Consider the following 13460-nt stretch of genomic DNA (forward strand, 5'->3'; position numbering starts at 1 on the left):
ATGACGTCGACCATCGAAGATTTGTTGCCAGAGTTGCTGCTGAAGATTTTCGCGCATTACATCGAGTCCGAGGGACACCTGAAATTCTCGAGAAATGTCGTACCCGTGTGCAAGGTGTGGAGGAACCTTTCGTCGTCGCCTTCGCTGTGGAAAAGCATCGACGTGGAAAATTGGAAATACGTAATATCTATCTCCAATAGAGGGTTACTCCGACACACGGACAGCCTCAGGATAGATTACTGCAACCTTTCTTACAATGCTGAAGAGGATACACTCGATAACAACAATCTATTGGCTGTGCTCTCAAACATCCGTGACCTCAAAACTCTTGAAATTTCACACAACAGCGTCGACGCAAATACCATGAGGATCGTGGCTAAACACTGCCAGAATCTGGAACGTTTGCAATTGGAACGAGTGACCCAGGCTGAATATGAGCCAATAACACTCAAAGAACTGAACCCAATCCTCACCACATGTGGACCGAAATTGAAACACCTAAATTTTTTCTATTGTAAAATAGAGGACAGCGAACAGCTTATTTCAGAAATCGCTGCTAAATGCACGTCACTTGAATCATTTGGGTGGCACCAATGGAAGTCCAAGTTTCCGATTTATAAACTTGCTCGTGGATGTCCTAGATTACGGGAACTGAACTTTGCCAAATGTGAGCTTGTTACTACTTGTGAAAATGATTGCTCTGGGTTCAAAAATTTGACACTGTTCCGGGCCATTGGATGCGATTTCCATGGATTGGATGTGTGCAGTTTACTAAAGCATTCAAATAATTTGGAACATCTAGACATACATGTGAACGCAAATTTAGTTTTCCGTGATGTCTCAAAGGTCCCAACTAATAAATTCAAAGTTCTTGTAATATCGCTCAAAAATCGTGAGGATATGGGTTTGGAAGCTGTTGAACAGGTGGTAGACAAGTGGAAGCACACCTTGTTATGTCTTGAAATCCGGGGATTCGAATGTGATGTCACCAGTTTACTCAAAATTTATTTAGAAGGTAATAAGTGTCCTAAACTCAAAATTTTGGCCATTACTCAAGCATATGTAGATCAAAGTTTCCTCAAGATATTCGTACAAAAGTGCCAAAATCTGGAAGAATTGAGCACATTTCAAAATTATTGTGAAAGTCGTGAAGAAGTTATGAAGTTCCAAGATTCCTTATGAGAGCAAGATGTACCTTATGTGAAATTTTGATAAATTCGTTTGCTATGGTGACTACAAAAATTGTCATTGTGTCTAAATCAGTGCCGTATTAGGGCATGTGTATACCCGGGCACCTCAAGAGAAAAAGGGGGGGGGGGCAAAGGCTCACAAAAATGAGATCTGAAAAATTTTCTAGATTTTACCGAGTAAGGACTAAAAAATATCACTTGGTTCAGGGGCTCTCATGATGCACATAAGACGGCCCCCCAAAGCAGAATGTTTAGTACTGTTCTGCGACTAGCCCTTGGCTGACTGGAAATGTTCTGCGGTAAAAATCCCCATACATGTAATAGTGTTTTTTGCACTTTTTCTTAAAATTCTTCGAAATTGTTCTGCAGTAGTTGTTCTGCAACGCACATCGCAGATTTCGGCGCATTCTGCTTTGGGGAGACGGCTCTGGGTTAAATTAATATATAATATATTGATAAATAACCAGGCACGTCATTTCAACTTCTTCCAGGGGGAGGGGCAAAGAACATGTATATACCATTTTTAGTGTATTTTCAAAAGCAGCTTCTCCCCCCCCCCCCCCCCCGAAATGACGGCCTGTGAAAAACAAAATTTTCAGTAATTATGTGTGCATGGCTGTCAATATTGAAAATGTCAAAGTGAACATGATTTTCAGCTGTTTTTTTATCAGAAACAAAATGCTTGGCTCCTAAATTTTTTTTGATCGTCAAGCCTTGCTTATGTACTGCCAGGGGCTGATGATTGGTGGCTATGGTTGGAATTACACTATAAAAGTTTTACTAAAGGGTTTTTTTTTTACAAAACTCGAAAAAATCAACCAATAACAATATTGGTTACATTCATTTGAACGCAACTGATGTACTTATTGGTTGTATTTTTCACGTTTTATGAAAGAACATTTCTAAAATGTTTATAGTGTAATCCCGTCCTCAAGATATCAATATCTAAAATCTGTTCTTGGATTGTTATGGGAATGCCATTCACAGAATTTAACCCGCAACGCTTTTAACGGTAGCCTGGCATTTTTGTTTGTGATTTAAGCCATAACATTTTTTCCCCCTTGAACTGTCGAAACAACCCGACCTTGAACTTGGCGAGTTTTTCATTGGCAATTGGCGATCTACCCGATTACTGACTAGTACCTACATTTTTCTATGTGTGATTTCTTATATGTGGTTACTTAAATAGAGTCGGGACCAATAGTGTATGAAAAGTGGGAAGGGTTTTCCTCTGAACTGAGACTATATAATGTTATTTTGCAGGGAAAAATGTAAACCCCCCCCCCCTCTCTTGAGAAAATCCTGCACATGCCTATGGTATATGTAGGCCTATACGATAGCACAAAATCTTTAGCATTCATGTAAGCATATCTATACCAACCTAGAAGGGGGTTGCAAAGCCGCAACTAGGGGAGAGCAGACGGGTCTTGTACCCCGGGCATTGAGCCCAAGGGAACGCAAATTTCATTATGAAACCTCTAGGTTCAAAAACCTCTCCTTCTACATTACAAGGTAGCGTCAAAATGCTCGCTTGCCCTGGGTGACCAAGCATCTAGTTGCGGCCCTGCAGTGTTGCTATATTTTCATAAAGTCGAGGGAAACATTTTTCTTATAAAACAAATGTTTTACTCCTTGAAAAATTTTCTGGGAATCTCGTGTGAATGAAATTAAATAATTGTGACCATTAACGTCTGAACCAGGCCTTGACATTGTTTTACTGTTCTGGGAAATTGATACTTCCTGGGGCTAATTGTCCATAAGCCTTGTTGGCGCCAACATAGCACATTTTCTTTGCACTTAGTGGTCAATTCTACAAGGCAGACAACACGTACAATCATACAAAAAATTAATCAATCTAATATGCAGAAATTTGCGATTCTCAATCGAAATAATGCAGGAAATGCGGAAAACTATGGAAAAATTTAATCAACAAAATATGTAGTTAATTGATGCGAGAAAATGCAACTAACATAGAAATAAATAAAGAGTTGCCAAAACTAGCAAAGACCGAATCGGTAGTTGGGGTGCCAATTTTGGTGCTAACAAAAAAATGTTTCTGTGTTGGTGATGGCCATGCTTATAGAAAATTAACCTTTTCCTGGTTATTCAAAATGAATTCCGGAAAGAATTTTATTAGAAAGTCTTATGTGCAAATTGTAATTTTTCTTTTTCCGCCTTCAAATTTGTGATGCCTGCATCATAACCTCAACTTCACAAATTGAATAAAACAATCAAAGCACTAATCAAATGTTTTAGGAGCCAAGCATATATTTCTTTTGCCTGAGTTGGTAATTACTAGGTCTCAAATTTCTATGACTTTGCATATTTCGTTATTTTTACACGATAGAGTAATTTTATTATTTTCCATAATTTTAAGTTTTTTTTCCCCAGATTTTCAGAACTTATGGCATATTTCAGCAGAACGAGAGAGTGATTTTTTAACCAAGCTCATTCTTCACTAACTTCATTTCTATCATTTGGCAATTTTCCGATGATATTTTAAGTTTTTGAGAACATAAATGCATTTTTTATAGACCTTATTCTGTCAGTTTTTAAGTCATAAAAATCCTGGCCTCAAATAATCACACATGGAAAATTTTGGGCCTTCTTTGTGACCTGGCACCTTAGATTTTTCAAGTACGGATGAGAACTGTTAGTATTCCAAATGTTATTATAAATGTACCTATCAGCAGTATGAAGACGACATAATGGGAACAGCTGTAGTAAAATCACTTTTGCCGACTTCCTTTTTTTTTCCCCCTGAGAGCATTCGATAATATTTTAGTGGTGGCTTTTTTCATTGTTCTCAAGCCAATTTTACTTAAAATACTTGAAGCAGAACATTTTGGACTTTGTGAGCCCTGCTTCCGAACACTGACTGAACAAAAATCTTGATCTTGATTTGGCAATTTTGCCAACTGTCATCCATTCTCCGTAGCTAAAATTTGGCAACTATTTAACCAATATCATTATCAACTAATTTAATTATTATGATAAAGATCTAGACGTTCAACTGAATATCCTTGGAGCCAAGTGTATTTTCAGAGCTGTTAATCGCACTCAGAAAATTTTAAGTATCAGTAGTAATTTTTTTAGTTGCCATGTCGACCTGGCGCCTGGGATTTGTCGAGCTCTGAGTACTACCAGTGCAAGCAATTATTCTTGCCAAAAGCTGTAATATTTTGAATATTCGCTGTTAAATTTAAATATTTGAGGATACTAACACACAATAATTATGCGTGATTGTTCTCAGTCATATAATTACTTGAAGTCAAACAAGAGCTATGAGATAAAATTTCATTTAAAAAATCTCTCTGCAATACAAGCATATTTGCTTATTTGCAGCTGTCATGACAGTTGAAAGAAGAATTTTTCAACCACTCCGAACATAGTGATTGATAGAGGGAGATAAAAATAAACCTTTTTTTTTTGGGGAGGGAGGTGGGGACAAACTATAACCGTGTCCCAAATTTAAAAAAAACAACGACATAGTTTGATGTTATAGGTGTCAGGAGAATTGCCTCTATTGCTTCCTCTGTTATCACACTGTTATTACATTTCACTTTTTTGCAAAATAGTCTGCATTTTTTTTCAAACGATGGAAGAGTTTTCCTTGATTTTATTCTGGCTTGAATGAAGCCTTCACGACTCTCGGTTGTTCACACAGCAAGAGATGCTTCAGTTACTAGTCGTACTCACAGTTCAACTGATTGTGTGAGATACGGAAAATTCGGTACAGATGGAAAAGCAGGTTCAGATCATTTTTTGTAGGTCCATTTCCTGATTTTTTATGATAGGTGGTTCAGTCACTCGCACTTGATCCCATGCAATTAGTTCCGAATAGTGTTTAGCAGAAAAGTTTATTTTCGGAACATGGAATGTATGGATTTCTGCTTCTGATAATCCTTCATTTCTAATTTTCCGAATTCTTTTGATTTCCAGTTTTTTGTAAATGAGATTCTCATCTGACAGTAATGAGAGCAATAAATTCTCTGGGTGGGCGTAGAAGTTTTTTCTCCCATCGCCCCCAACACAATCTAACCCATAGGATCCCATGTTATACCCGTAGCTTTTACCGTTCCCCTGGAACAATGCATCGCCTTCCAGGGGGCGTTAACGCCCACGATGGGAATCACTGATCTAGATGCTTTAGAGGTAACTCATTAAAGTGAAAAAGACAAGTCATTGCAAGAGATGGCCTACTTCTTTCTCTATTAATTTGATAACACCATTTTCCTAACCAGTATTGGTAACAGTCCCGTCGCATCCGATCGCCATCAATTTCTTCGTATCAAAATCTTGCTTCAAAAAGTCTAGGATTGATGACTCTATATCCCTTGCTCTACTGCTTCTTGGAGTTGTGTGGCCAAGATAAATTGACCCGGGTTCCTGCAATATGGTTATGTGTTCTTCAGATATGGTTCTTCTATGAAAAGAATCACCTTCTTTGACATTAGCTAAGGTTTTGTCTTTTCGACCATCAAAATATATTCCTTGCACATTTGTTGTAGGAATTTTATCTTGCAAAAGAACTCTGTGATGCTCTTTCGTCTTATTTTGTCATATTTGGCTTCTCTTTCGTCAATAACCCAACATCTTCCAGCACAGCATTAGCAATAATTGCAGCTTGTCGATCAGACACACCAGTTCTATCGCAAGCAAGAGCAACATATGGTAATTTAGTTCTCATCTGTGAGGATGATGGTAGAACTTCAAAAGCAAATGAAGTCCTTGCTTTGGCACTGATTGAAGGACCAGCTTCCAGGTACTGGTAGATAGAAATGCTAACTTCAACAGCAAACTGTGTTTTGGCTCATATAGATCACTTTCCTCAGAATTGTTGGTTATAGTTTTTTTTCAGTGGTTGATGAACTAGTTTCCGCCATTTCTTCTTGAGATGACTTCAAATGGGATACCATTTTCATTTTCCTTTGTTCATTGTTTTTCGATTTCTTCGTTGTTAGGACATCTATTCGACCAATGGCCATTTTGCGTGTACTTCTTTGATCAAGCAAGAAATCTCACTTTAAATTTGGGATCTTTCTCAACTTGTCACACTTAAAGTCTTCAAATCACATTTGCATGCTGCAATGTCGAACAATTTCCTTGTTTCACACTGAAAAGATTCCAACTTAAAAGTTTGAGAATCTTTCCTTGCTTTCATATTTTTCTGAAGATTCTTGTATTTAGAGTAAAAGTCTTTGAAAATTTTGCATATCCATTGGTTAGAAACCGTAGGAATTGAAGCAGTTTTCCAAATAATTTCTATCTTTGGCACAGTAATTTCAAGAATGTCTGCAATAGCTGGATCTTTTCTTGATTGTTGTGGCTTCATATTGCGTTGAGTCAGCAATTAACAAAGCGTAACATTGCCATAGATGGGCGAGACCCGAGAATTCCACTCTTTAGGATTTCCTAAAATGTCACAACAATAAAAGCTGCTGGTCATCATTTTGACTGCTATACACCCTGTCAGTTAAGGGGTAAGATTACAAATGAATACTGAAAACAAGGGAAAACATTGAGAATTGAGAAGACATTGAAGGAAAACATTGAGACACTGGATGAATCACGTGTTCAGGGGAATAGGAAAGCCTTCTCCGCAGTGTCATGTTACAGAATTCCACACGTGCGTAAAACTTCAGGGGCGATGAGGAACCTCAAGAAGTTTGAATTTTGAGAAAAAAAAAATAAGAATGGCATTCCTTCACATAAAGGCATTTTTTAAATTCTATTACAATGGCAATTTCGAAAAAAATAATTTCGATCCACCTTAATGCACATATAAATAAGATCTTTAAACTACTTCATGCAAACTATACCTCCTAGATAGCATAGTAATAGCATCTAGACGTAATTGACAATCACTCGTAAATTATCTGGGCAACCATTTGCATCCATTTTCAAATTGGCAGCATTTAGAACGCTTTTCATGGTAGCTTGTCATTCCCATTCAAGCTTGTGATATAAACAACTTTTTCATAACCAAAATTACAATAGGCCCCACTTTAACTACTTTTTCTTCATTCTTCCTGATAATTAATTAGTACTCTACAAAATCTGTCATCATGCTATTATTACATCAATATTGAGCTGGTATCTTACTATAAATTTTTTTAAAAGCTCTTTTATAAAACTTCACAAATACAACTGATAAGCTTATTGGTTGTTTTTTTCAAGTTTTATAAAAGAAATTTTATAAAAAAATTTATAGTGTAATCCCAGCCTTGAACCTTTTCATTATCTGAATAATTCACATACATTCAAAGTTTTTGGGTTTGGAGGGAGTTTTGAACTCTTGAAAATCATCCGTAATGCATATAAATGTTGGAAAGTTGGGGGAGGAGGAAAGACTCGTTTTACTGCCACAATTTTCATTGTTATTGCTGTGTATTTATCAAGTGTAATAAATGAAAGACACAAATTCAAGTTCATCAATTATTGTATGTGGGCTCAAGACTTTCTGCTGCAGCGGTGTGCCCTTGTTGCATTGCAACAAATTTCTTTTGCTTCTGCTATGTTCTTGGGGATTCTGCTCTGGGCATTTCAGTGTTTATTGAAAACCAGGGTCGTAACTAGACTGGGGCAACCATTTTGCATAATAGCAATCTTTTTTGAGTAGGGGGGGGGTCTCAAGGAAATTTCTGTCCCGGAGCCCAAAAAAGACACACTAGGGCCCTGTTAAAAACTATTGAGTTGATCTTCTATACAGCCTGAATGATATTATACTTCTGCTTGACTAGAGATGTGAGGTGAGAATATTCTCCTGGATGTAAAAATTGGAGAATAATCGAGAATATTCATTTTTCTTTTAAATAATTTAAATTTTTTTAATAATTTTGTTTATATTGTAAAATATAAATCAGTTTTCATTGCCTGAAACATTTACAACAAAACAATTTTTGGTAATCATCCCCAATGACAACTTTTAGTTCGATGAGAGGTCTCCAGGTGATGAGAGCTTTTAAAAGTTTGGTTATAAAAGATTTTAGAAACCATTAAATTAAAACTTTAAAAAATTATTTTAAAATTAGATAAATTTTCAGAAATAAGTTCACAACAAATGAAATTAAATCGAAGTTGATTGATAAAGGAAGATATTCTTATACAATCACCTTCATTCTAAGAAGATACAGAACTGTTGTTTTTTTAATGTACATACACTTAAATTCTGTATCACTCACATTTTTTTTAAAAGTTGTGCAATTCACCCAGTTGGTTTAATTTTCTTGCTTTGGAACTTTAATATTGTGGTCTACAAACTTCAATATACCCATCTTCTTCACGGGAAGAGAGACGGACATTCTCCGGAGAATATTCTCTCGGAGTACTATTATAAATTACTAGAGAATATTCTTATCAAAAATAATAATTATTATTCTCAAGTTATTTATCAAGATTATTTATTATAATACATGTTATTACATGTATTCTTGATAATACTGTCTGGAAGGACTATTATTAATAACTTCAGAATAATTATTATTTTCTATAAGAATATTCCCCAGTAATTTATGAAAGTAGTCCTTCCAGAGAATATTCTTAAGGATATTATATGTAACTATATTATAAATAACAGGAGAATATTCTCATCAAGAGCTTATAAGAATATTCTGAAGTTATTTATAATAGTAGTCCTAGCAGAGAATATTCTCGAGTATTTTACATCTCTATGTTTGACTTTAAACATTTTGAAAAAATTGCTCATAGTTTTTTGATGTGGCTTGCCCTCCAAACCTAATTTTGTAAAAATGAACTAAGTGGCATATTTGCAGATTGCTGAAGTGTTCTGTGGCACAATGCCAAATGAATTTAAGCAGCCCATGGCATATTTTCAAATCACTCAAGTAGGGCCATGGCATATTCGCATATCACTTAGCACAGTTCCAGAACACTTAAGCGATCCATGGCACATTTAAAAACCCTTGAGTGGCATGTGGCTTAGTTTTAGAGCACTTAAGCGGCCTCCCAGAGTGCGGTTTTACATCACTCAAGTGATCTGCGTTATAATTGTGGATTACTTGAGTGATGCGTGGCACATTCCAGAGCACTTAAGAGAACCGGACACATTTCCAGATCATTCGGATCAGCGAAACATTTAGGGATCACTAACTAAAAAAGTACGGGGCTTACCAATAGGGAGAATATTAGTTCAGGTGCCCAGAAACTATCGAAAGGTTTTCCTTGTTTTTGGTGTACCGAGTAAGATGCCATCAAGAATATTTCATATTTTCATAAAGGGTGGTTGTTGCCGTAAGCATTATCCAAACCCCCTTCCCCCTTGTCATCAAAAGTGTGCTGACGTAATACGTGAATGACCCTTTACATATATATATGTTTGTGTGAAAGAGTATGGGTAGGGTGAGGATGAAAAGATAAATCTATTTTGGACCTACTCTGTTACTTATCTATTATTTTACTCTTCCATTTGTCGCCCCCCCCCCTTTTCTAACGCGTGGTTAGGAAAGGTTAGTATATTTATCGCAATTCGTCTCATACAGGTCATACGAATTTGTTGGCAGTCGCTAGTAAGCGAAGGGATTAAATCTGCATTTTTAAAATTCATTCAGATGGTTTTAGCGGTAGCATGAAATTTCAAAATATTGTTACGAAGGGTAGAATTTGAAAAAACTTGGATAACGCATGCAAGGTTCACGTGGCATGCCATTGTGATAATAGAAGAACGAGATTCTAAATGGACTCGGAAAGTAGAATTCGAGCGGAAAAGACGTTCGGAAGGCTGCTCTAGTTTAGCAGTAGTTTTAGCAGCTCATGTAAATAAAAGCGAATATTTGTTCTTGAATCCTCGTTCGTGTGATTGTCTACCCATGTTCAAGTTCTCGGTGAAGAACCCTGGAGAGATCCGCGCGACGGGACGAATCCGGTGACAAGAGGTTCGACGAGTGACCCGGCGGCGTGACGTAACAAAACTGGTGTCAGAAGAGCGACGCTGTAAGGACTTGAATGGTCAAGACAAGAAGTATGGAGAAGAACGAGACGGGAGAACAGTTCAAGCAGCTGATGGAGATGATGGTCCAGATGAAAGTTAGCATGGAGTCCAATATCGCCGCCGTCAACACATCCATCGCTGCTGTCAAGGAGGATATTGCGCACGGATGGTGAGGCAAACCATCGCCGCTGCTTGTGAAGGAAGCGCCCTAAGTCGAGTGTACCATGGCTCACAGCGGCATGGTGGGGAGCGTAGACTGTGCAAGGAAATTGAGTTTCCATGCCAGATGGACATCGACCCTGGAGTCAACGTCAGAATCGTTTGGAGAGACCTGGATCGAAGATTCCAGCAGCGAATTCTGTACGTGGCACGGTCGTTGACCCTACAGACAGTCACGGGAGAGAAGGTGACTGTGCGTGGAAAGTTGGAAGTCTCAGCGAGGTTGGTCTCGGTCACCTATCGTCATGCCGTCTTCGCAGCCGACATCCAGGACACGGGCGTCCTCGGACTGGACTTCCTGAAGAAGTATGGACTGTCTTTGGACATTCGGAGTGACCAGTTGTCTAAAATGAAAGAACAAAACGTCGTCCTACTTGGAGGTTGTCACGACGAAGTCCTTCAGCGGAAAGTGATGGCTGTTCCAGAAGCAGGAATCCCCGACGGGAGCATGGACGATGGTGGAATCGGAGCCGTTCTCTTGAGGAGGCCGGGTAGCCATAAGAGAAGGATCCAGCATCGCGGAGAGATGCCGTTGCCATATCGAGGAAATCGTCTCACGGAACTGCCGTCATTGTCTCAAGGTAGAAAGGAAATACAGGTCTGCAGAACCTATTGTGAGGCAGCTATAGTCTCAGGACTTAAGTGACGATCCTTGGGGTGACGAGCACACGCGAAAGACACAACTCGAAGATCCGGACGTACGAGTGGTCATACACTGGAAGGAATCCACTGGGAACAGACCAGGGTGGCAAGACGTCGTTTCTGTTACGATATAAAAGCGAAGCCTTTATAATGGCTGGTTATGCCAAAAGCATGAAGAGTAATGTTGTTCTCCCTTTGGCAACATGTTAAGTGGAATGTCTCCCGTAAATAAAGTGCGATGATGAAGGACGTGCGTTTCCTTGTGTGATTAGTGTATTTCACTTACACGGTGTATCCAGTCCACCCACCCCGTTGTTTCGCAACACGTTATCAGCACGAAGGCTCCTGGATAGACGTTTCATCGGTAAGTGGGAAGTAGATAAGTTAAATCTAATTTCACAAAGGATCGAAGAAAATTCTACACGCGTGGAACTAAGACTAATAAAGATGGAGGAATTGAAGATTCCAAAGATTAATAGGGATAATTACAACGCGTGGAGTATACGGACGCGCGCCGCACTGGTGCAGAAAAACTGCTGGGATGCCATAGAACCCGGATACGGACCAGAACTGAGAGAGGACGAGAGGAAAACCAATGAAAGGGCCCTCCCGTTTCTGTTTTTAGTGGTCGAAGATGACTTTTTAGACGATATCGCGGACTGTGCGAGAGCGAGGGACGCTTGGGCATCCTTGAGGGACATTCACACGAAGTTTGGATTATTGCACACACTGCAGCTTCTTGGAGAGTTTTTTAATGTGTCGATGAGTCCTGACGAATGCGTAAGTGCATACTTGGGAAAATTGATGGACTTAACATCGAAAGGTAGCGTCCTGTGGATATGGGGACGTCTTTCCATCCTCCGACTCCCATTTGCAGTACAGCACGTCATCTCTCATCTCCAGGGAGTCCCATAGTGCCCAGTACCTTTTGGTCGTCGGACTAGAAGAGGCGACGTCTTGCCACGTTGTTTTATTCCCGGTGGATTCCTTCATGTCCATTATCGGTCGTCTGTCGGGATTTTCCAGCTGGGCCTTTCGGGTGTTCTTGCCGCTCCAAGAACCGCCACTTGAGACGAGATTTTATCTTCATTACAGGGTTCGCCGGCCCGTACTTCTCTTCTGCCTTGAGGCTGGATCTTCCTCTTCATACCAACGGGGATGAACCCTTTTACCCAGGGTCGGATTGAAATGTTTGAAGTCCCTACGCACTTGAATGATTTTGGTGCCCCTCTCCAGGTATCTAAAAGTATATATTACTTGATATCGAATCTATAAAAGAAAAAAAAAATTAGAAATTTTATATTTCTTGAAGTAACTAGTCTAAGGCAGAATTATGATTTAAATATTTTTAAGCACAGACATAGAAAAAAAAAGGGGGGAGGAGAGACTTTCAACTTCGATATCATTGATAATCGTTTGGATCATTTTTGTTTATTTTTGGGAGATCTTTGAACGTTTTTGGAATTTTTCTTTCGCATTTTCCAAAAAGACAGACCTTAAATTTTTAGACATTTTTTCAAAATATTTTAAAAACATTTAAAGATATTTTCTCTCATCGACTGCTTGTTAGGATTTTACAAAGGGCTTCACTCTTTCAGAAGCAATTTTGAGTTCCAATCTGTTAGCATTTCTTTTACTTCTACGGTAGATCAAACTAAAGCATCTTCATGCCTATATTCTAGGAGTTTTATATCAAACCACAAATGGTGGCTCTAGTCTGTGTAGCTTACGCAGAAGCAAAAAGTAAAATAATAAAGGAAAAATTGAAGTGTTCTTATGCGAAACTTCAAACCATCAGCGTGCTAGACTGAATGATTCGCTGAGAAACCTTTTTAAGCATGATTCTCCCGCACTCCCAAGGCATCCGTAATATTTGTTCAGGAAATTTAGTGTCAGTAGACATCGAAGAACTGGGATTCGTGTGGGCGGGCAGAGTGTGGAAGGGAAAAAGACGACGACGAGAGATAACGAAACACACGTCTAGTCGGACGAACAACATTTAATAAAAGCAAATAGAATAACGATCATACAGAACGGTCAAGTGGAGGGAAAAAGAAAGTCCCCCAAAAGAGGAAAAATTTGCGTATATGGGGAAAGAACATAATACATACACACAGTAAAAAAGGGAAAATTATATCATTCCAACACCCCCACTTCATTTGAGCCCGTAAATATACATAGCATTTCTTAATTTCACATCAAGTGCTTTTGTGAATCCGTCGGCTGGATTGACTTCAGAGTCTATATGTTGAATGTCCATATCAACTTCACTGATCTTCTCGAGAACAAAATGATGTCGATGTGTTTCACGCGACTGGACACAACATGATTACCGGCGAGTGATATACAAATACAACGCCACAACAGGCAAAATGCCCAACGAGGTGGCTGATAAAAAGATGCCCATAAAAATATGGATGTCATATGTTTCAAAAATACAGCAACCCAATTAAAAATGC

At 38.6% G+C, this 13460-nt stretch overlaps 1 protein-coding gene across 1 annotated transcript; it reads left to right on the plus strand.

The window, feature by feature from the left end:
* LOC149068513 (uncharacterized) lies at positions 1-1182 on the plus strand. The gene has a single exon (XM_089251572.1). It carries the CDS (start codon positions 1-3, stop codon positions 1180-1182), a length of 1182 nt encoding a protein of 393 aa, XP_089107698.1.
* The last annotated feature ends 12278 nt before the right edge of the window (positions 1183-13460 follow it).

This window comes from Pholcus phalangioides, unplaced genomic scaffold (genome assembly GCF_987345545.1).
Source record: "Pholcus phalangioides strain wild (caught in Gottingen) unplaced genomic scaffold, Ppha-v1.0 ptg000027l_1, whole genome shotgun sequence".
Classification (NCBI taxonomy): domain Eukaryota; kingdom Metazoa; phylum Arthropoda; class Arachnida; order Araneae; family Pholcidae; genus Pholcus; species Pholcus phalangioides.